The sequence below is a fragment of the Molothrus aeneus genome, chromosome 6, assembly GCF_037042795.1.
Source record: "Molothrus aeneus isolate 106 chromosome 6, BPBGC_Maene_1.0, whole genome shotgun sequence".
Classification (NCBI taxonomy): domain Eukaryota; kingdom Metazoa; phylum Chordata; class Aves; order Passeriformes; family Icteridae; genus Molothrus; species Molothrus aeneus.
Genome location: NC_089651.1, coordinates 45,679,670 through 45,703,305, shown reverse-complemented (window position 1 = coordinate 45,703,305; position 23,636 = coordinate 45,679,670). Strand labels below are relative to the sequence as shown.

The window sequence follows — 23,636 nt, the reverse complement described above, 5'->3', positions numbered from 1 at the left end:
GGAACATAGATTTAATACTTTTTGCTTCAGTTTATTGAAGTCGTGTTTCATCAGGTTTTGTAGGTTTGTGTTTGAAAAGAAACAGCAATTAAAGCACCTGCTTCCTTTAGAAGCAGCTATCACAAGTTACAAATACTTGGGATTTTTATTAGTAGTCAGTTCATGAATATTAATTCCAAAATATTTGACTTGCACTGAAAACTCTATCTTGACCTGCAAGGCACTGAGTACTGTCTGGGCCATCTTGGGCAAGTTGCATCAAATTTATCGGCCTGTTTTCCTCTTGTGAATCTAATTTGGAGAGAGGACAGAAGAAAACAGGATGGTGAACAAATGGTAGAGCTCCATTTAGAACTCATGGTTACTAAACCAGTGAACTTTAGAACTCATGGGTACTAAATCAGTGAAGTCCCTGAGTTAGTTTTGTACAGTTGCTTTTTTGTACAAAAGATTTTCAGCACGTCAGTTGTTACCAACATCTTGAAAGTGAATATTGCTAGCTGTCATTCTAAGAGTGTGGCATCCTGGCATGTCATTGAGTCTTGCCAAACTATGATGTTTTGCCATGATTAAAAGGGGAGATAGATTTTGGTGCTTTTGCGTTGTGTTGGAATTCCTGAGATTCAAGTCACTGGAAGCATGTAGGTAGCAACACCTTCTTAATTGGTGAGGTCATTTTGAACTTTGAGCCACTTGCTTTTCTGGAGGGATGAGTAAAGAAGGGACAGTGTTAGTGTATGGCTGCTACTGCTAGTGAACAGTGCTGTGGTCAGAGGGATTATCCTAGAAATACTGATTTAATCCAAGAAGCTTCTCAGTGCTGTTACACATAGCTCCAAGTTCATGCATAGTCCTTTGCCTGTTGCTATATAATTTGTGAATTGCACACAAATGCAAGTACATTGCTCAATCTAAAGTTTAATGCTGCAAACAGCTATTAAACAGTGCCCACAGAAAGGATTTGGGTAGAAACCAGGAAACTGAGAGTCTTCCCAGCTCTGACATCCACCTTCTGGTTTCAGTACTCTCATCACTTCTTGGTTGGGTTGGCTAGAAACTGGTGGCCTTCAGAAAACTTAGCAACACTGGTTTTGTGAGTGGTTCCTTATAGGAGGCTGAAGTGCTGTGGTAAAGATATTTTTAAAATAGGTTTTCCATGATTTAAACCTGTGTCTCTCTGATTTGGAAGTCTTTATTAATCCTCCTCTCAAAACATATAAAACCCAGACTAGATACACATATTGTAAGTTTGGTGGGGGGACAAGTAATTCCTTAAAGAGATCTACTTTACCTCTACACTTCTAACATTGTACCCCAATGAAATTTGCTTTTTACGCTAATGCAAGTGGATTGTATATGAGCAAGATACATATACAGGAATGAAGACCAAAAAAATTGCCTTAATGACAGTCAGAAATTCTCCAAATAGGATAAAATAGAACATGCTGTTTTGTTGGGACATTTTTATTGTACATGAAACTTCATAGATGTAATGTTCAATTTGTACTGCTTATGGACAAGTCACTTAGTATAACTGAGACAGCTTCCAGCCTAACTTTGAGTATCAGAAAATGATAAATCATTGAGAGTAAAATGTTTCGTAAAACTATTTTACTGGAAATTTTGTCTTAAAGCAAAAACTAGGAAAATACATTTTCATAATGTTCAAACTTTCTGTTGCTAGATTTTGGTTAGGATTTTGTTTTGGTTTGTTTTACTTTGGTGTTTAATAGTAAGCCATTAAAGGGCTGAAATAAATTTGGAAAGAAAGCTTACTTTTATTAAGTACTTTCTACTTCTTCCTCTGTACTCAAAATATTTTTAGAAAAAGTACGAGTGTGATAGAATTATCAGGATACATTTGTCTCCTCCCTCTCAATTTTTGTTTAGAATAAATGGCTTGTTGGATGCATCCTAGATTCACAGTTTGTAAGGACTTCAGAGTATGGAATTTAAAAGCTATGAAATTGTCCTTGAGCTGTAAAATACAAGTTGGGCAGATGTCATCAGATTTGTGCCTGGGTTAAGATAGCTGACTAAAGTTTCACATCTGGCAGAAAACATTTGCTTTTGGCAACTTCTGATGTCCCATCCACTATAGATCATCAGCAATTTCCTACTTTCAGTTCTTGTAGCCTGATCTAAAGAATTCTACTAAACACTGTACTGAAAGAAAGCTTGGCAGAACAGAGCTGAAGCTGACAGATATTAGCCAAAACTCAGTACCTCTTGTCTATAATGATTTCTTCTACAGAAGCTGGGTCAGGGCAAAGAGCCTTGAGATCCATGCATGTGCTGTATGATGACAGAAGAGGCAAAGAACCAGTCTGTCCCTACAGGATACACTCACACATTCCACTTCTTTAAAATTCATTTCTCAGTAAATACTATTCATTCTTCCTTGCTAAGTGTTGGCCACCTTGAGCTAGACAGTTTAATGACGTGTATGTTTGTTTCCTAAATCACACAGAGAACATGTTTTTTACCAGTTCATTGTCTTGATTGACAACAAGTCTCACTCCTTGCTTATGCTTCATTTCACGTTCACATGCCAACATTTACCCAAGAAGTTAGTTTCCTTTCCTAGTGAGCTTTTGAAGTGTCAGTGTGTCAGGTGACTATCCATTACTTCCTCCTCCTTTTGCATTTCAATTTTACCAAATTGCTACATTGTTTGTTTGACAATCGGATCTTCAGGGAAGGACACAGTCTGACATGGTTTTTCTGACACTGTTGGAAGATCTCGGATGAGGTGGTTATCTCAGCCAGAAGTGGGCTTGCTTCACCTGCACACCCCTGCAAGTAAGAGATCAGGGATGCAGTCTGCTGAGAGATGTGATGAAAGAAGTCCATAGTTGGACTAATCTACTCAGCTAATGTGCACACAAGAGCATGCTCTGGATTGAAGTAGTCCTGCACTGGCTGTGGAGTGATCATATAGACCTCAACTTACTTTCCACCTACAGACCCTGAGTACAGGCTATGAAACAACACTGGATTTTTGAAGGGCTTCTGCTGGATCCTTTTAACACTGTGAACATAGTGCCTTGATGGATTCAGATTATGGTATGTTCTCCCACATGTCATTCACTTTATTGTCTGTTAAACTATAGCATGAAAGTTCCCTACAAAAGGGAGATTTTTTTTTCCCCTTGGAGAATTTCAGAGATGTAGTCTTGATTTTTGACATTGGATGCATTGCTTCACTCCAGAGTTAGCCAGTGGAGACTCAGCTGGCTGAGTCTACTCAGGTTGTGAAATTCTGCCAGAGCAGCATAAGTCCAAAAATAATTTCCCCATTCATGCAACAGATGAGGGGCAGATTCTCAGTACACACTTTGACTCTACTCCAATGAAAGTGTTTCCTGGGCTTAAGTTTCCTGAGAGCAGAGTAGACCCTTGAAAACATAGCAGTGATGAAAGTTGAAAGGTGAATAATGATTTTGTCATTTCAGACTCTTTGTGTTTCACTGGGAACATTTTGTGAAAAAGGAAACCTTCATCAAAGAGATGCACAGGTCTTGTTCCATTGTTTCTTGAGCTGAGTTTCTCAGACATAAACGGCTTTGGGCACTTGCTCAGAAAAGGTGTAAATTACATTTCACACTTCTGCCTAGGAATTGGGAACCTGGAACCTGCCTGTAGTGTTGGTTAAAGAAGCATTACAAGAGAGGGGTCAGGACTGTAAGGTGTTCATCCAGATTGGCACTGATTGATGATATGGCTTGGAGTAAATTATCTTACCTCCACACCTTGAATCTTCAATCTCTAAAATATAAATATCTCACCTCAAAGTATGGGTTTGAAACGTAATTAAAGCTTGTAAGGCGTAAATGTATCTTTGGAATAAAAGCACCACATAATTTCAGTAAATAATCCACAACCCTTCAAAAGCACCAAAATGTAGGAATAATTCCTTGAATATAAGTAGCTGTCATACAGCCTGCACAAAGGCTGGAAGACTCTGTGGGTACCAGGGACAGTGTAATAGCAGTTTATCTATAATCTTTTTAAAATTAAGTAATTAATGTTATTTTCTGCAAGGATCAGTTTTGATGCTTTAAATGTTGTAAGTAGAGATGAATGAGCAAGAAAGATCAATCTTATGGTGGCACATTGGTAATGTGGATAACTAGAAATTAATACCTTTTACTACTGAAATATTTTAATCCTGCTTTTCATTTTAGGTTTAGAGTGCTACAGAAGCTGATTTACCAGAAAGTTGGGATGTTGTGGGTTTTTTTTGTTTATGGTTCCATGTATTTCCTGAAAGGATACACTACATAGTCCAGTGTCCTTCTCCAGTGATCCCTTGCATACAACGTTTCTGTTTGTCTGAGTGATGTGGTGGTTGTGCTGAATCATAATTCAGAGAGTCTGAGGAAACAAAACCAAAAATCAGCAGCAATAACACTGCTGTTGCAAGCTGAAATAGTTATTGAATTCTGAGTGATGATTTCATTATCCAGAGCTGTGATGTACTTTAGAGAAAAGTTAGAATCACAGAATCATGGTTAAGACCTCTTCTGGCGTGAATAGTCTTATTGAAGCCTTTCAGTGAGTGGTGGCACGAGGCACAGACTGGCCATGATTGAAGAGAATTTCATAGGAGGACAAGAGACCAAGTTTTCTCTTAGGGGATAACTTCTGAGGTTTGTTTTTTTTTTTACAAACCTTTGTTCATTTGTTACTTCTTGAAGGGAATATGGGGGGAGAGAGAGAGAGAGTGTGTGTGTGTGTGTGTGTGTGTGTGTGTGTGTGTGTGTGTGTGTGTGTGTGTTGACATGGGAATGTTTTAAATGTGAAGCTTTTGAAGAGAATGTTTCCTGGATGGCACTCCGTGACTTACAAACCTGCAAAGGGTCAAGGAAAATGAAAGATGGGTTCCAGTGAGGGTGTTGTCAAGGTATAGAAATCTGAAGTTGTGAGACTTGGCAGTGTATTTGATATAGGTATAGATACATACATAGGAGTGCAGGGAAAAAAGGAAACTCAGAAGAGATAAAGAAGGAAAGGCAGGAAGTTAATTTTTGAAAATTGTGAGGAAGCAAACAGGATATTCTAAAGAAGCAATGGGAGTTGTCAATAAAGGATAGAGGAGAAGAAAAATCATAGAATAAGCATCAGTTAACTCTGCCAGCAGACCAGGATAATTAGGTAATCTGAGCAAAGAAGAGTTTGGGCATCAATGAGCCTGTTGCTCTCTTTTTGTAATAGCACTTTCAGTATGTTTGCTTTGAAGTTTTACAGTGTATATTTAGACAGTATCCATAGCTAACTGACATTCTGTGCATATGCATAAATGTTTCATTTCAGTATAAAACTATGGTTTATATCATAGTGAAGAGAAAATTCCCAGATCTTTCTCAGTCAAAACTTCTGGTTCCTTTCTTTTGATGGGACTTTGTAAACATAGCGAAACCATACCATGTAGTGCAGTATAAAATCTGTCCTTCTTAAAAGTTTGTTGGAATAACCATGCCCATTTGAAATTATGTCTTTTTATTTATCTTTCAGTGTTCAGCACATTTATCTGTGGCTTTGAATTCACCGGTTACCTTCATGTTTTAGGTTAGCCATATCTTTGAGCAGACTGCTTTTCTTTCATGATACTGGTGTTTCAACCATCGCAAGGTTACACTGTTGGAACAAATAGAATAAGAAATTCAGCCTTTTGAGTTTTAACATGATAATATTGCTCTACAGTATCTAAAAACCAGAACACTGGAGCAGAGAAAGCCTTACATTGTCCCCCGTGTGAAAGAGGTTTGATCAATTCCTCATAAACTAGCAGTGAAGGGAAAAGTATACAGAGTAGGGAGGTATAAATAGCAAAATGCTATTGAAAATTATTCTGGTCATTGAAAGCTGACCCAAGTTGTTATAAACTAAGTTCTATAATTTTAGCCATTTGAGGTTGTACTTAAGTACCTAAATATAACTGACCTATTCTTCAAAGGTGCTCAAAAGTAAGAGTGGGTGTTACACAGTGACAGGATTTGATCGGGAGAGTGATGTGCTCTCACAAGCAGGAGAAAGAAGATTATTTTCCCAGAACTAATCTGTGTGGTCCGGAGTGAAACAAGGTGAGCACCAGGACAGCAGGAGGGGAGGTGTCGATCTGGCTTGATGTTTATGGGAAGTTGAAGTGTACCTCAGCATACTTCTGAGCATATGCTCCTCTGCCTCAGAATACACTAGTATTTTGGGGTGTGAGTATTTGAAGTTGTGCATGTGAAGTGTACGTGTTGATTCTGAATAATTTCTCTAGTCTCTGTGTAATTTGTTTAAAAATAAATTCTGTGGGTGAATATAAAGTAATACAGTTTACATTTATCTTACAAGTGTTTATATAATATCCATATATTTAAAAATAATATTAAAGGAGTAATGATCATCATTCTCTTTTTGGACATTCCCCATGGGGGGAAGTTATGGTGTGAATGATGACTTCTAGTAAATAGAATGTGTGTCAGCTGGCTGACTGTGGATGTTAAAGTGAGTTCAGGTGGAGGCTGTGGTGAGGTGACTGTCCCAGCCTGAAGGGACATAATAGCAGTGCAAATAAATGCCAGTGCATGCAGGTAGGGCCCTGCTGAGGGCCTAGACTAAGAACTCTGTTTGGTAGAACTCTGTTTGGTAGTCTTGCATCTCGTAGTGGAGGAGGGAAATCCTGAGACTTGCTAAGGACACTCTTGCTGTGGTGGTGCCTGACTCGTGCTTCTCTGCTCCTTGTTCAGTTGTCTGCCCTGGGCTGAGCAGTGTACAGAAACATGCCTGGGTAGAAAGCAAGTACTTGGGTGTAACCTAAAATCCTGTTGGCCAGAGCTGCAGTTTTTGATGTAGAGCCAAGTTGAAGAGCCCAGTGAAATGTCTTGCCTGTAGTGGTCAGTTCCTAGGAGCTGGTGTCAGTGGCATCAGCACATGTTGGGTGAGGGAGGCTGGGCTGTGACCCAGCCATGTGCAGGGGGCACGGGACTGCTGCCAGGCTGCATGGCAGGGTCATCCATGGCCAGGGGCAGGGCCTAATTACTGCTATGGACATAATGTCCTCTAAGCCTCTTCTCTTTCCCTTCCTGCTAAATATATATTTGTAGTTAATATTTTGTTTTGCAGGGATGGGGCCCAAGATAGTGCTGCTCAGAAAGTAAACTGGGATGATAAAAAGCCGTCAACTGTGATCTTGCAGTGAAATACTTGTGTTCTATTTATCTGTAAGGGGTCATTGTTTCTTTTTGTAGACAAAATAGTTACACCTGTGCTCATAGCTGGTTTTGACTCTAAGCACATTCATTCGCAGTAGAACAGCAATTGCAAAAGAAAAGTGATTCGTTTGTACAAGGAATGATCTGCAGCAACTAGGTCAGGCAGTGGCTTTGGTAAGCCATGTTATCATTGTTTATATGAAAATAGCATTGGAAATAGAATGGCTCAGAAGACTCAAGGCTGAGATGTCCAAGGTAAGCAGTGTACTGCACGAGCCTCTCTAATGGTTTTCCAGTACATTGAAAAGCCTGAGTTCCACATTTTGCTCCTGTACTTTTCTAACTTTTCCTTTAGAAGAAAAAACATTGTATGTTTTGTTTTGTTTTTAGTTCCTTCGGGAGTGATACAAAATGGAGCTCGCGTACTGAGTAGAGGAATATTTCCTGGAGCCAGGCCATTGCCAATCAACCCTATAGGGAGCATGGCTGTCGCAGTAAGGTAAGAGTGCATCATTGTGGCATCTGTATGAAATAAATCAGCATTTTGCAAAAAATGTAAAAGTACATGTGAGCTCCGGGTATTTTGCTGCTTGCCAGTGCTTCTGAGGTTCTAAATAAAATAAAATTCTCCCACCTAAAATTCTTGGGATATCATCCTTAGCAGGATAGTCATGGCATATCTGTCTGTTGCATGGTGGTTTGTGAAAAACACTTGTATTTTCACTAGCAAATTGCAGGCAGTTTGTGGTGAGAACCTCCTGTAGTGGCCTGTTTTACTAAGTGCAAATGTTTTCTCCTCCCCTCTCTCCCTTTTCTCAAAGACTTTTTCCTGGATTAAAATACCAGAGAGAAGAGTATCAATAATATTAAAGCAAATCCTGAAAGCTATTTGAACATATAGCTGTCATTTTGTTATTAACTTAGATCTTTGTGAGGCAGTTTCTTTCACTATGATTTTATTTCAAGGTTATACTGAAACATGCAAGGGTAAAATGTTGTTTAAGATATTCAACTATCAGGAAGCAGAGCAGTAAGAGACATCTAGTGATGGCAGTAGGAACTGTGGTTCAGTGGTTTGTTTTGCTCAAAGCAGTGCTGGTTTATTGGTGGAAGAACAATTTGCCCCGGGTGTAGCTGCATTTTCAGTCAGTCACAACAGAGATTAATTTGGTCAAGTGCACTGCCTTGTCTTTCAGAACTCTCAGCATCTGCAAAAGCTATTTCAGCCTGGGCAGTTGGGTATTTTGGTGGGGTTTCATAATTAGTGCTGACCTCACTTCACAGTGCTGTTGCAATTACACTCTCTTTTCTCAGGCAAGGGCTGCAAGGCATTGAAATAAAGTATCTAGGTAGGTCTAATTCTATCACTATTTACATGGGGTTTTTTATTTTTTATCCCTTTTCAGAATCAGGGTCTAGCCCCTTGGGTCCAGTATTTCCATCCAGTAAATGGAGAGAAAGACAGAGAGAGCCTATGACATTCATGTGGTCTTGATGCTTAAAATGCATAGAGGGGAAGACACTAATTGGAATAAAATCTATATTTTTTGATGAGCGAGTTCTTCAGCTGTTTTTCCCATTTGCTTCACTGAAGGGATGCAACCCCAAGGGTCATTCTCCAGAATTCTGCAGAGTTCCTCTCCATCTTTCTTTACCACAGCTTGGCCTTGCTAGCAGCAGGGGTCAGCTCTCTTCATCAGCTTTGCCACTGGCTTCATCCAGGACTTGTATTCTGCTCCAGTGGGGATTGCAGAGCCATAGGACTACAGGATCATTCATTATATATAATTTTTATGAGGTTTTCAAGCTAAATGGAGGACATAGTGGTCTCAATATTCTCTCTGGAGTTTATCTGTATTTCCTGCTTAGACTCTGTTTCATAATCAGCATTGACTCATGGAGGAGATAGAACTGTTTTACTTCCAGGCCACTTGAAAACTTCTGTGTAGGCATCCTCAAATTGTTGTGCTGTAAAGCTGTATCTAGTTAAATTTTATATATTTTCAAAGGACTGTTTCTCATGTTTTTTTCCCAGCAGGTAGAGAACGGGATCTTTACCAGCTACCTGTTAATGTAGAGATGGGAAATTAGGGATTTTACCCCTCCCTTGCTTACGTTCTTTTTGCTCTGTCTCACAGAAAAGCATTTATCATTAGTTAATGCAGACATTTCTAATTCTTTTTGTTCTCTTCTCCAGCCTTAGGCAGTATTAGAAATAGCTTGCTATGAATATATTCCTGGTGTGCATAATGTCTGCTCATATTTAAAATCTCCTGCAATATCCCCTCTTTTAATTCTTGAAAAGCAGAGGGAGACAGAGACAAGAGGCTTTGAAAGCCTTTGAGAAGTTAGGGGACTCTCTTCAACAGAGCGAGTTCAGCAGGCAGTTTTGTCTTGTTTCCCTCAGGGATGATGCTATTCAGAATTTCTTTGGGAAGAGCATCAATCTGGATTCACAATGCCTCTTGGAACATCATCTGGTCCTCTCAAAACTGGACACCTCTGTTATCAGTTCTGTGAAAATTACACTGTTTCTTGGTGCCAACCCCTCTCCTCAGATACACCAGACTAAATAGGAGCTGTCATGTTCAGCTTTCATGGTGTCTCCTGAGAATAACTTCTGCTTAGAATGTGCAGCAGGGGAAATTTACCACAGCATCCATACAGCCTTCTTTTGCAATTTAAGAGTAGGTGGACTGCTCAGATTGAGCTGTCATTCCTGCACAGAGGACAATGGTCCAGTCAGGCTGGCAGGGGATGTTTTCAGACCTGTTCAGGTGCAGGAAGGTTGATTTTCCCCACTAGCTTTTACCAGGAAGGAGGTCTGGGCAGCCATTGTAGGTGGTGCCATCTCCTGTTAATTTTTCTGCTGAAATTGTGTGCCTCTGCCTATGTATTGAGAAGCCAGACAGCTTCTTTCTAAGATTTTTTTTAAATCAAATGTCTTTTTTTGAGAAGTGTTCCTTTGGTGCTATAAATGAAAGGCCTGAAGCCACCTGAAGAAGGTAGTTTTCATCATTCTCATAAGGGACCATTAGCATTTTCTTTATTATGCAGACAGTTGCATAATAAATTAAACCTCATAACTTTTTCTTTAGTTACCATATGTAGGAATCACAGGTTCCTATGTAAGATGCTGGTCTTCTCTTGGCACTTCCTTGCTGTCTGAGCTGTTTATTTCATTTTGTGTTTTATTTCCTCAATATCTTAATGGTCTTTGGTTTAGTTGTCCCCCAAGCTGGTACAAATAGCTTGTTGTATGTTGTCCTGTTGTGCAGTGCCATTAGTGCCAAAACACAGTAAGAAAAAGTTTGGTCTTGGGTTAAATTTGCAGTTATGTGGGTGTTTTAACTAATTTGTTGTTCAGAAAGGAAGCCAAAACTATAGCATTGGACTGAGAAGCTGAAGTCTGTGATTTCTGATGTGTTAACTCCCATCAACAGAAAAGTTTACTGTGCTGTTCATTCAGTGTGACTGAATGCATTGGCATATTATGTTCCTGGTATCAATGTGTTGCTCTTCCCTTGTAATTACATATAATTACTTTATATTTTATATATAAAATAAGGTACAATTGAATTAAGTCCTTTGGGTTAAAAAACCCTCCCGGGGTTTATTTAACAAAGATGACTTTCCACGAATAAAGAATTACAGTTGTGATCATCATTATTTTGTAGTGCATTTGGCTTAAATTGCACAAATAGGCCTTTCATTCCAAACTAATCTACAAATGGAAAGGCATCCCACACTATTTTTACTTTGAAAATCATCCTCTGGTGTTAAATCTCCACAGCAGAGCATAATTGGATGTGTTTTGACAGTAGCTTTTTATTTACTTTATTCACACCACTTTTAGCTTGTTTACCATCCATATTTTCCATGTTGTGGCTGACAAGTCTAAGACCCACCCAAAAACAGCAGGGGAAAATAACGCTTCAAAGCTGCACAGCGTGTAGCATGTCTCTAGCATGAGATCCATCGTATTTTGGGGATATTTTTGGCAGACCATGTCCCTTTATAGTTCCCTGAGAGAATCTAAAAGCAGATGCAGTGACAGTCTGGATATGTAGAAGATACTGACTGACAGAGGTATTCACTGAAAGCAGGCAAAGCCAGTAGTTCCTTACATACAGCAAGGAGTTGGTTGTGAAAGTGAGCTCTTGCTCTTCCTATCATCATCCATTGGAAAATACCTTTTAAATGTTTTTCTAGGTGGAATTCTGTGTTGCTTTGGTAGGGATGGTATCTGTCAAAGTGGCCAGTGCATATGACATTCACATGTCTTGGCAAGGTGCACAAAGCTCTTACCATATGTAATCACCTTCCACAGGAGTCAGGTATGACCTGTTACATCAACCCTTGGGAAGAGCACAAGCTTGGAAGTTGATCTAACATTTGACATTGTGTAGCATCAATTTCACCACAAGATTTATTATTTTCTGCAGTTATCCATAGTGGGTGGGTGGTTTATGACTGTGTCCAAGTCCTGCTGCTGTGCAGTAGAACTACTGAGCCTAAGCCTCTCACATGCCTAATGTGGACAGATCCACTGAGGTGAGGTTGATGGAAATTCATCCCACAGAGAATCTTAGCAGCTGTTTAGCATAGGCCTTGTAATTTGATTCAGGCTATTTTGCAGATGATGTTTTACAAAATATCCTTGGTAATTTTTTTTAAAAACTTACTTATATGCTACATATGCCTAGGTAATAGGTTAGATTACTTTTTGTACTATTTGTTAGAAATACCTTGGGTTTTAAATTACTGCAGGCTAAAAATAAAAATTAATAGGAAATTACATGGGCTTTTCCCCATTTTATCCAATTCTTCTTCACCAAATTCTTCTCTGTCCTGGTTTTGGCTTGCATGCAGTTCATTTTCTTCCTAGTAGCCAGTACAGATCTGTGTGTTGGCTGTAGCAGGAGAATAATGTTGATAACATGCTAATGGTTTAGTTACTGAGCAGAACTTGTCCCAAGTCCAGGACTTTTCAGTTTCCCATGCTCTGCCAGTGAGCAGGTGCACAAGAAGGGAGCAGGCGCAGGGCAGGTGACCTGAACTGGCCAAAGGGCAGTTCCATACCATAGAGCATAAACTGGGAGAGTTGGCAGGGAGGAGCTGATCACTCCTGAGGGATGGGTTGAGTTGGGAGCCATTGTGTTGTGCATCCCTTATCTTTCCTGTGTTTTATTCCCCTTTTTGTTACCTCTCTCTTTTCATCACCTTCGTCATCATTGTTGTTACTGGTTTTGTTGTTATTTACTTTATTTCAAAGTGTTTGTATCTCAACTCATGTTTACCTTTTTCCAATTCTTCTCCCAATCCCACCTGGAGCAGGGAAGAGCAAGCAGCTGCATGTGACACAGTTGCTGGCTGGGATTAAACACAGACATTCTCAAGGAATTTCACAGTTACCTGGAAATTGCAAACAGGTTTCCCGAAGAACTTCCTTCAATAAAAAAAATATTTCTATTCAAGTTTCCAAGATAAAATTTTTCATATTCATAGGGAAAACAAGTGCACCTGCACAGGCAGAGCTACAGCTCTTCTTTGATTTTGAGGAATTTAAAGAAAACAACAACAACAACAAAACAAAAACAAAAAACCAAACCAAGCAGAAAGACAATAAAAAGTAGGTAAGGTTTGCTAGTGTTGCATTTTGGCACCCCAAAATTTTGGCAACCTTACCTACTTCATGATGAGTAGATTTTAAAATGCCTGTTCTTCTGCTATTAATGCCACAGTTCCTTATGCAGCTCCTGATCACTGGGGCATGACAAGAACGAGTTTTGTGCTTAATCTTATCTGAAGATGGAAAATGGTTATTTAGGATTATTTGCACTTCAAAATTATAGGGCAATTACTAGATTATTCCTTGGGCATAGCTTTTATTATTGTGACTTTATTTCTCATGCTGTCTTTATTTTTGCTTCTATTTTCCTCCCTTGGAGCAGCCATTCAAGCAATGATTAAATAAAACAAACTTTGCATGTGCAGAGTAGATGCCAAAGCATAAATAGAATTATTATCATTCACTTACATTATCTGTGAATTACTATTTTTGCTTAGATAAAGAAATTGGTAGGTATTTCCTTTCATAAATTCTTAATTGTATCTTCGTAGTGCTTACCCACTGGTGTGATCAGCTTAACAAAGCCCAGATCATCCCAGATGCACTGCATTCCCCTGCCCACCTGTAACAGGCAGGATGAGTTATCCTTGGGAGCCAAAGGAATCCTTTAGTAACTAAAGGACAGCAATGCTGACTGACTTGATTATTTTTTCTTTGCAGAATGCACAGGGCTCCATTTGGTTTAATTTCAGATCTGCTGATACTGCTGGCAGTTCATGAAGTGTATTTACTGTGGTCCTTTGCATACAATTTTTCTCTGAAGTACCTTTGTAAGAGCTTCTGTCACTATTGTGAGCCCTTTGTAAGAGCTTCTGTCACTATTGTGAGCAGCTCACTGTTGACTTTTAACTCAGTAACCCCTGACAAAGTCTCATTGTAGAGCAAGTGAGCACCACTTACTTTTCATACACTTGCTCATCCTTCTGTCTGCTGGTTTGTAGTGGTTTTAAGAAGCAGTTCAACTAGCTGTAGCCAAAAGTTCTGACTGTTCTGAATTTCCCTTTGAAATAAAAAAAGTGATTTTTTTTTTCTTTTTTTTTTTTTTTTTTGCGAACCGGGAATGTGTCAAAATCTACAAACCCAGCTTACCTTTACTGTTTTCATTGTGTCTTCTAACTGTGTGCTTCCAGTTACATCCAAAAACTGTCATCCATGGGTACACAGTATCTGTCATCCAGAAGGATCAGAGGTAGATTAAGGTGATATTTAAACTCCACATAGGTTTTCTTTGTTCATCAAAGGAATATACCTGTCTCAAGTGTGAAATGCAGTAAGTTTTTTTTCAGCAAAACCTTTGCCATTTTGCAAACAGAATGTGATTACCTATCTTTCTTTCAAGCTAGCAGAGAAATTTAAGGAAGATATGCCTGTACTTGGTAAAATGACAGACTCACTTTTGTCTCCTCCTGAGGAAGACCTCTCTGAAAGGCAGAGGCACTACCACTGTGCAAAGGACATTATTTCCTCTAACTTGAGCCCCAGCTGCCATGAGTCCTGTCTGCCTTCTGGTGACATTGGTAGTAGAATTCATATCCATTAACAATGGGAATGAAGTCAGACTTTCAGAAGTCCAAACTTACATTTGCACTGCTTGAGGATTGTGTCATTGTGCTACAAACAAATGGAAATATTCTAAAAAGAATCTGTGCACATTGCTTTAGGCTGAGATCCCTCAAGCAAATAAGATAGTCCATGTGAGTAGGATGAAAAGCTCTAGAGACTGTCCAGCAACTTTCCTGAAAGAGCAAGCCACTACTTTAAAACACGAAAATACGTCAGTTTATGGAAATTTTGAAATGAAGTTCTGAACAAAAAAGGGGGGAAACAAAGTGAGAGTTACAACCAGAACTGTGAGCAAAAATAGATGGAGCTAGCCAAAATCTGTGTCCTGGAACCCAAGGGAGTTCTGTCCACTGACAGTCTAGATTGAACTACATAAATCACAAATTCATTTCATAGTGAATATATGATTGTCTAAGAGCAGTGTAGAGCTTGAGAATGTCTCAGAAGCATGTGTGGAATATTAATTGTTTAGATATTAGTTCGTTCAGCTCTTACTAATCTACTAATATCAGTTATAAGTAATTTATCTAATGTTTGAGCTATTGCATATTAAGATACAGATCAGATTTACTTTCAGGGTACATGACTTTTGATGTTGTGAATATCCTAAAGCACTCTTCCTGTATAACTTTTTACTTTTCTGCAAATATCCTTTGCTAATTCTCTCCTTGACCTGCTTTCTCTTCCTTTTGTATTTCCTCAAGCAGAACTGGTTGGAAATCTTTCAAAATGTAAGTGAAACCCAAAGATTTTTCTGAGATGCAAATGCTGTCCATTTCCTGACCAGTTCCACTTTCTTCTGAAGTGTATTGGTATTTTCTTTTCTCCCTTTTTTTTTAAAGCAATTCTTTTTTTGCACCTCTTTGTAAACTTGTATTTTTCTTTACCAGCATCTCTGCTTGTGCCCCCTGTGGGATGCCAACAACACAGCACCCCCTCCCCTGGGACATCCCTCTGTACTCCCCGGGCATTTCATTCTGTTTTTATGCTGATTTGGAGGAATTGGGATTTGGAGTAAGTCCCATGGGCATAGCTTTTGAATCCAAATTATAGTCCCTTTACATAAAAGGCAACACTAGAGACTCCAGAGCAGGGTAAATCAGAGATGTCTCTTTGGCACGTGGTTGCTGTGCTGCTCAATGGAGCTGTGGCTTTCCTTTTATTGACAGTCTCTTGGTACAAACTCACAGGAGTAGATCTAAATAGCATAAAAATGGGTGTCTTGGTTTAAATCACATCCATTAGAAGCCTTGTTCACTTGCAGTCAGTAGGAATATCATTTGAGTTCCCATCTATTCTGTCCTGTATTTGCTTCCTTGGAGCAAGAATTGGTTGTTATTTTTTAATGGAAAATTAGTAGCCTATGATTTTTAGTAAGCCATATTGCTCTGACTTTTAGCTGCCTTGTAAAATCAAGTAAGTTTAATTTTATGCTAATTTATGATAATTTTTAACATCTTTAAATGTAAATTTACCCTAAAAATGAAGAATCTGTCACTTAAAATGCATCACATACTTCCTTGTAACGGCTGATCTTAAGGAGTTGGTTATAAATTCACCTTATAACTAGCTTAGTATGGATGATTTCTTATTCTAAGCATTTGGCATCCTCTAATGACAACCCCTGCAGTTGCAAGCCATCACAGAGTAAATGCAGCTGGCTTGCTGCACAATCATGAATGACATTGCACTTAGTTATTAATAATTGAAGGAGCTTTGTGTATTCCTTCTGGGTTCTATATGGAATTTATGGATCATACATCTACTCAGAAAGCTAGGCAAAAGTAATTTTGTTGAGCAAAAGAGGTTGGCAAGAGGCTTGCTTTGCTAATAAGTGTACCTTCTATTCTATACATTTCTTTGAAAGCACTGTAAATAACATTTGGAATGACTGATGAATTTGCTGCCTCCTAGCATTGTCCTGTCACTGGTTCATAAATGCAAGGGGCTTTCTTATCTCAGTGAGCTCTTGCGGACAAGGGCATTTAGATGAATAGGAACTGTGGAATTACATACCACTCTTCTTTTACCCACCTTTCAACCTTACCTTTCAGAAATGGGTAATATTCTGCTGTTTCTTGTGTAAGGAAACCATACATGAGGTCCATGGCCTGAAACCTAAAGTACTTTCCCATTTTTAAAAGTAGAAGAGCAGTAATACTCTGGACTTGCCACTGTGCCATTCCTCTTATGAAACATCTATGTTCAGTGTGTGCATTTAAGAAAGGGGCTTTAATCCAACACTGCCCCAAGTGTGCAAAAGCACTCCAATGGGAACACAAAGATGGCAAGTTTAAATCACTTTATCATGTGAGGGTTTAAACAGCCTTGCTTTTTTGTTGGATTTTTTTTAACTGACAGAGAGGTTCAAGGCTGGTAAACTGGCAGGTGGCAGTGATGATGGCTTTACTCAATGAGGAGCATCCTGCTCTCCTTTTCAGTAGGAGTTAAGCAGTGCACAGAATCAGTGCCTTCTTTAATAGTATTTTAAGTATTGTATTCTGTTTTTTAAAGTCAGTGGCAATACTCTAATACTTTTCACTACAGAAAAAAAACCAGTTCATTTTTAAACATATCATGCTGCAGTAGTTCCCACTGCACAGGGTGCCATAAAACCAAAGGAGAAAATGACAGCTTCTAGAGCAAATCCAGATTTATTTTTTCTACTGCTTGTTTTTGAACACTTTCTAATATTTCCTTGGCAGCTAGTGGCTTAAGATTGTATTGCTTTTAAGGTTATTTATTAACTGATCAGAATCAGAACTGTGACTGGACATAGTTGTTCATTCTCTTGCAAAGAGTCCTAAATAGAAGTTGTGCTACTTCCCAGGTGAACCATGAAATACAAGTTGGAATTAGAGCTGGAAAGTGACTTTCAGAGCAGGCAAAGAATTGCCCCAGAAAGCTAGTTCCCCACGTTTTTGGTAGTACCACTTTATATGCAAAAGATGAGGGGCTAATTTATGCAATTTATCAGTTTATTTACCCAGTAGTTAAAATAATATTGGGGAGTTTTCTTCTTAATTTTTGAAAGTGTAAACTATTAATTGAAATTTAAATCAATACAATTTAAATCATTTATTTGTAACCATCCCCTTCTTGTTCCTGCTTCTTGTGCTATTTTGCATCTTTTGGCTTATTTTGTATGTTAAGTCCGTCCAATCCACGAGGAATTAGGCTTTGAAACCAGCTTGCATGGACATTACTTTGATAGTCATCATTTCAGATTGTAATTTCAACTTATCTGTCAGTTGGATTTATCATCTTCTGCTTCAAAGCTGGATCACATCTCTGTGGCTTCTAAGAGTGCTTGGATTTGTTTTTGCAGGAATGGAATAACAAACTGCCGGATGCGGACGGAAAGCGAACAGTCCTGCGGCTCTCCAGTTGTTAGTGGTGACCCAAAGGAGGATCACAACTACAGCAGTGCCAAATCTTCCAACCACAGGAGCACATCACCTGCCAGTGACTCCGTTTCCTCTTCCTCTGCTGATGACCAGTATGAATTTGCAACTAAAGGTAGCCAAGACAGCAGTGAAGGAAGTGAGGTGAGCTTCCAGAGCCACGAGAGCCATAGCGAAACAGAAGAGGAGGACAAAAAGCAAAGTCGGAAGGAGACCAAGGATTCTTTAGCTGACAGTGGATATGCATCCCAGCACAAGAAAAGGCAACATTTAATGAAGGCGAAAAAAGTACCAAGTGACACACTGCCTCTTAAAAAGAGACGTACAGAAAAGCCCCCTGAGAGTGACGATGAGGAGATGAAAGAAGCAGCAGGATCACTCCTGCATTTAGCAGGAATTCGATCCTGTTTGAACAACATCACCAATCGGACGGCAAAGGGGCAGAAAGAGCAAAAGGAAACCACAAAAAATTAGAACAAATCAATGATTTGTTTGAACTTACAAAGTTTTGTTTCAGCACGTCAGGTGAATTCTAATGATTTGTGGCAATATCAGCAATTTTTTCCTTTTTTGTTTTTCTTCAATTTCTTTTTGTTTTGTTTATTTGGGTTTTTTGTTTGTTTTTTTTTTTTTTTGACCCTTAAGATTTTTATTTTTAAAGGAGATTGAAGCCATAGAACTCATACTGACACTCAGCTAATTTACAAAAGCTTTTCATTACCTGAAGACAAAAAGTTAACAAAAAAAGCCAAAATCGCCATTGCTTTCTCCAGCTTGTCAAAAATGCATGGTTGAATACGCAGTGATATCAACATTAATGTGATGGGAGTAAAATTGGGCACTTGGAAATCCCTCTTAGAGTAGAAGAGCTGTGCATAATTTAGTATTCATTCAGGCCTGGCCCTTAAGAATTTTTTTAATGGCCTTACAATTGGGTTAGAAGTGAATGTGAATAAAGAGATTTGTGGGAAAGAGGAGGCACGTACTTCTCAACCAAGAACTGTTTAGTGGCACTTGGAGATGTGCCACACAAGTCTTCGGACGGCCACTGGTGGCAACTGTGCAAGCAGCAATGCACTTCTAGTGTGTCACGTATCCTATGTGGCTCATAATGTGAAGACTGATAACTCTAAGTTAGAGGAAATTTAAATTATGTATGCAATGGGTTTCAGTGAAATAATGAAATGGGAGGGGTGTGACTGTTAGTAGCATCGTTTACCATTGAATTCTATCTTCTATATTAAATTGAAAGAATGTTCAAAAAAGCCATAAGCCTGAAGATTGGCACTGCGTGCAAAAAAATAATAGTAATAGGGGAAAACAAACTATGTCTTCTAAACTGCCTGAGTGAAAAGTAATCAAGTCTAAGAAATTACAGTAGACACAATGTACATCAGAATCTTTTTCTGTGGATCACATCCTTGATCTAACGGGAAACAAAGCTACAAAACCTGCCATTAGTGGTATTCTGTATTTAAAAATAGAAGGAAAGCATATTGGTGAACAGTAAAATTCAGAAATTCAACAAAAGAGCTCCTACACTGCCCTCAGAAGTGAGTGTGCAGTGACCATCAGTCAGGATTCATCTGTGCAAAAATGACAACAAATTTCCAGATTCAACCAGCATAGCCAGCAGAAGAAATTTGATCCACATTGCATGGATTCTTTAGGGAAAGGGGGAAAACAAAAAGCAAACAATTTTTTTTATTCAAAGATGACAAAGTTCTTGTAAGGTAAATAATGTATTTAGCATGAAGCATGAATTATTTTCATATAAATATAGAAAATAGAGAAAAAGGCTATGCCTCTAATTTTTAAGCCCTTAGGCTTAGAGTTTGTTTTTTGGGGGTTTTATTTTTTTGTTTTGTTTTGTTTTTGTTTTGGTTCTTTTTTGTTGTCGTTGGGGTTTTTTTGAAGCAGGTGTTTAAGGTTTAACCTTCTTCAGGGACAAACACTGACTGTTGGGGAACTTACTCTGCAATATTAAAAAATAAAATCTTCATGCTCTGGTAGGGCTTGGATGGTTGAATTATACTGCCTTGTCTGCACATTCAGCCCCCTCTCCCTACTTCTGTTAAAAAAAAGAAAAAAAAAGAAAAAAGTAAAAGTGTGTCTTTTCTTCGTCTGTACATGTGTAACATGACGCAATAATCTGAGGGCAAATTTAGTAGTGAGTGTGTATGACAGAATCAAGAAAATAATGGGAGGTTAATTGAGGAAAACTCTCTGATTTGATTCAGGAATAAGTAGACAAGAAAATAGCTTTGCTAATTTGCCATGAAAAATTGAAGTTAGTTAAGAGCCTTATGGAGGTGTCCGAATAAAAACCAGTGTTACAGAGAGTGTGATTCAGGTGCAGTGCTACTCTGGTAAGGATGGCTATGAGACTGAAAATCACTACAGCACAGAGAAGCTGTGAAATAAACTAAACAGTCTCTCTCACTTGGATTCTTGCATTTGGCATGAAAAATTCTACACTTAGAATATCCTGGAGGCAAAAAGAAAATCCCAGAAACCAACCACTTAAGAGAACAAAATGGTTGGTTTCTTAAAGAGTATAGGTTTAGATTTGTCACTAACAGCTGTTTCAGGCAGCGGTTTCACCAAGATGGATCTAGTTTATGAAGAGTGAGTTAGAGAAGGGTTTGACTTCCTATTCAGTGCAGTGAGCTAAAAGTTGTATTTGGAGATGCCTGTGGTGTGTGCTCAGTTAGGAGGTGGAAGGACTGAAGGACAGGCTGGTCTGGACCTGGTTCTGTACCCCACAAGCATTTTGTAAAGAACAGGGCAGCACAGCAAAAGTGTGCCTCTCCTCCCATCTCAGCCAGCATGTCCTGGGATCCAGGAGCAGCTTGATAGCTGCCAGAGCTCAGCACAACTGCCAGCTTAGGAGATGAGGAAGGAGAGAGCCATGGATAGTGCCAGAAACAGCCTTGTTCCTCTCAGTTTGCAGGGGCCAATGCGTGCAGCGTTGATTCCCAGCATTAGTGAAGTCAGGAGTACATAGAGACTAACTTCTGTTGGCTGCCTGCAACATAGATAACGTTGGGGAAAACAGGAAGGACCAGTCCCTTGGCCAGGTAGCACAGAGATGAATGAGCCATAACATTTCCCTTGTCTGATCAGACTGGGATAATCTGCTTCTTCCCAGGGCCATGCTCTCTACAGCCAAAGTCTGCAGGTGGTGTAGCACACAACCCTGTACAGGAGAACTTGGTCTTCATCTTTTACAGACTTTTGGGAGAGTCATTTGAAATAGAATATACTACAGTATCACTTTGCTACCACCTTTGCTCATTGATGCATTGTTGTAACAGCTCGGGAGTGGCTTAATATTTACCAAAAACAGCACTGAAAAATCTAGTGGCAGAAAATACAAACCATGGCTCAGCCATCTCTGTCCTCCAGGGAAAGCTACGTGTTTGTGTGCCAGTGGCCAGATTCTGTCCACAACACTAATTCCAGAGCAACTTCTCTGATTGCAGTGTGTCAGTGCAAATGAGATCAGTATCTGCTGAAAAACAAGTGCCATTCATTAATGTGGACTCTTGGTGGCTAAATATATAATTACCACTAGTATTACTCATCTTAGAAAACAGTCATTTTGCATAAATATCTAATTAGGCAGGTTAACTTTATACAGATATATATATATAGATATATATGTACAACACCTATCTAAGACTTCAACAAGTTCTCTATATACTTCCTGATAAACCTAAAATGTTGGCAAGCATCTATTTTCATCTAAAATTTGTTTCTCCTAGTCTGATCTGCCTGGAAGGTATTCTTTGGTAGGATTTTACAAAGTTATGTTTGGGCTGCCATCAATGGATTATTTCTGGTGTTTAAAAACAACTTGTCCTTATTGATGCTTACTCTGACTGTTGATGAGAAGTACATAATTTGGATTGTATAAAGTATTTAGGAGTCACCTTTTAAACCATATTTGTGCCTGGCTGACAATGGCAACTTTGTCAGAACTGGTTCTACTCCATCAGAGAAGTTCTCTTTTTTTGTGTAAGAACTGAAATTGATATGTTTTCCAAGAAATACGATGTCAGCTTTTAATAGAATTGTCTTTACTTCAACTGAATGATGTCAAAATGGACTGGTAATTGCACTGTATTACAAACTCTCTCACTTGCCAGATAGGAGGTGGTGTGGTTTTGCTTGTTTGCTTTCCTTCTAAGCCATTTTGGGGTGAGAAGTTGTCAAATCTCGAACTTCCCCTTCTTCTCACTCTTAAGTATTGCCAAATAAGCGTTTCTCCAAGACAGGTGGGGGCGAGGTCAGCAGGTGTTCAGTGGTGAGTTTCACATGGGCATGAATTGTAAGGGTTGCTGGACTTCATGGCGAGTTCCTTTGGAATATGCCTTCTGCAGCAAGAAGCTCTTGCAGGCCAGAGCTAATGCCATAAGCAGATTTCACCAGCATCTCCAGGGAGGTGAAATCTGCTGATCGTGCTTGCATTCTGCAAGCAGTTGGATGTCCTACTGCATTTTGGTGCAGATTCTGCTTGCATTTAAAAATGCAAGCACAGGTCTTGAACAGCTTAAATGTATCACCCCATAGCTGTTTCTGAAAGCAGTCTGCTTCTGATCTTCTCCTGACAAAATTGGCAGTAGTTCTACAGAGATCACAGGGCTTTACAACTGAAAAGCCAAATGTGGGAGTGAGGTGAGCCCTGTAGGACTGGAGAACTGTCCTGAGACTCTTCTCTCCAGCAATTGAGGTTCATCTTCTGGTTCCTCTCCTACCTTAATGGGAGAAGGGAATCCCAAAGGAGATGCATTGGCTCCCAGTGTTGAGCTGAATTACTGTCTACTTGTGGAAAAGATACAGAAAAAAGCTGGAGGCTGCATTCTTCACTGGAGTGAGGTAGAGATACATCGACATACTTAACCAGACAATGAAATCCTAAATTGTACACCAAATGGCACCACGGATAAAATTACCAAAACAAAACTTTGTCCTGGTTTCTTAGTAGTGGTAATTTATTTTCACTGAGATTTTGGCTCCCATCCCAATCCATCTAAAGATGTAGATCATAGAATCATAAAATATGTTGAGTTGGAAGGGACCCATCTGACTCTTGGCCCTGCACAGGACACACTAAGAATCACACTGTGGGTCTGAGAGTGCACAATCTGAGGTCTTCTAGAACTTGAAGGTGTCTGGTCTCCTTTGCAGTTAGTGGAGCTATAGACACCCAAGTGCTCCTGGAAGCCTTTGCCATTTCACTATTATTGTTACTATAGTTTTTGCTTTAATCTGGCCCTAGGCATTTTTTAAAAGATTACTCTCCAGGATCAGAATAAAACTACTAAGAAAATGCATTTCCAATGCAATTTACTTCACTTCCTGGAGAATGCAAACCCAGCTCCTTCAGGCACATCACTACTGCCTGAACAGCTCATTGGCATATTTTATAGGAAATACTTTGAAACATTTTCTTAACTTTGCCACCAAAAGAGCATTTGAACCATACATCCTCCTGATTGTAACAGAGTATCAGTGTTGACCGTTAAGTTTTAGTAGTGTTCTTCACAGCCCTCCAGTAATATATCAAACACTGTTATGCACATAATGCAGCACTGTGATCTAATTTAAATAATACTTTTTTATTATTTATACTACTCTATGTAATATACATCAACACTTTGCTATATAACCTAAGTGATAACCCTCTTAGTTACCTGCCAAACTCTGAATTTCTGTTTGATTTATATTGCAATTAGCACAGTTACGAAGTTGTAATGATGTCTCTTTTCCTTTGAAATGGGATGTGTAAGTCAAACTATACATTTTGTGTGTTTCTGTTTTGAGATG

At 39.1% G+C, this 23,636-nt stretch overlaps 1 protein-coding gene across 1 annotated transcript in view; it reads left to right on the top strand.

Moving 5' to 3' along the window:
• The window catches only part of FOXN3 (forkhead box N3), a 126,025-nt gene extending 107,659 nt beyond the window's left edge, over positions 1 to 18,366 (top strand). Inside the window, exons 5-6 of the mRNA XM_066552181.1 lie at positions 7,596 to 7,704; positions 17,729 to 18,366. Of these exons, the coding sequence (XP_066408278.1) occupies positions 7,596 to 7,704; positions 17,729 to 18,278 (659 nt within the window). The 3' untranslated portion in view covers positions 18,279 to 18,366. The remainder of the gene's footprint in view (positions 1 to 7,595; positions 7,705 to 17,728) is intronic.
• Positions 18,367 to 23,636: the final 5,270 nt, after the last annotated feature.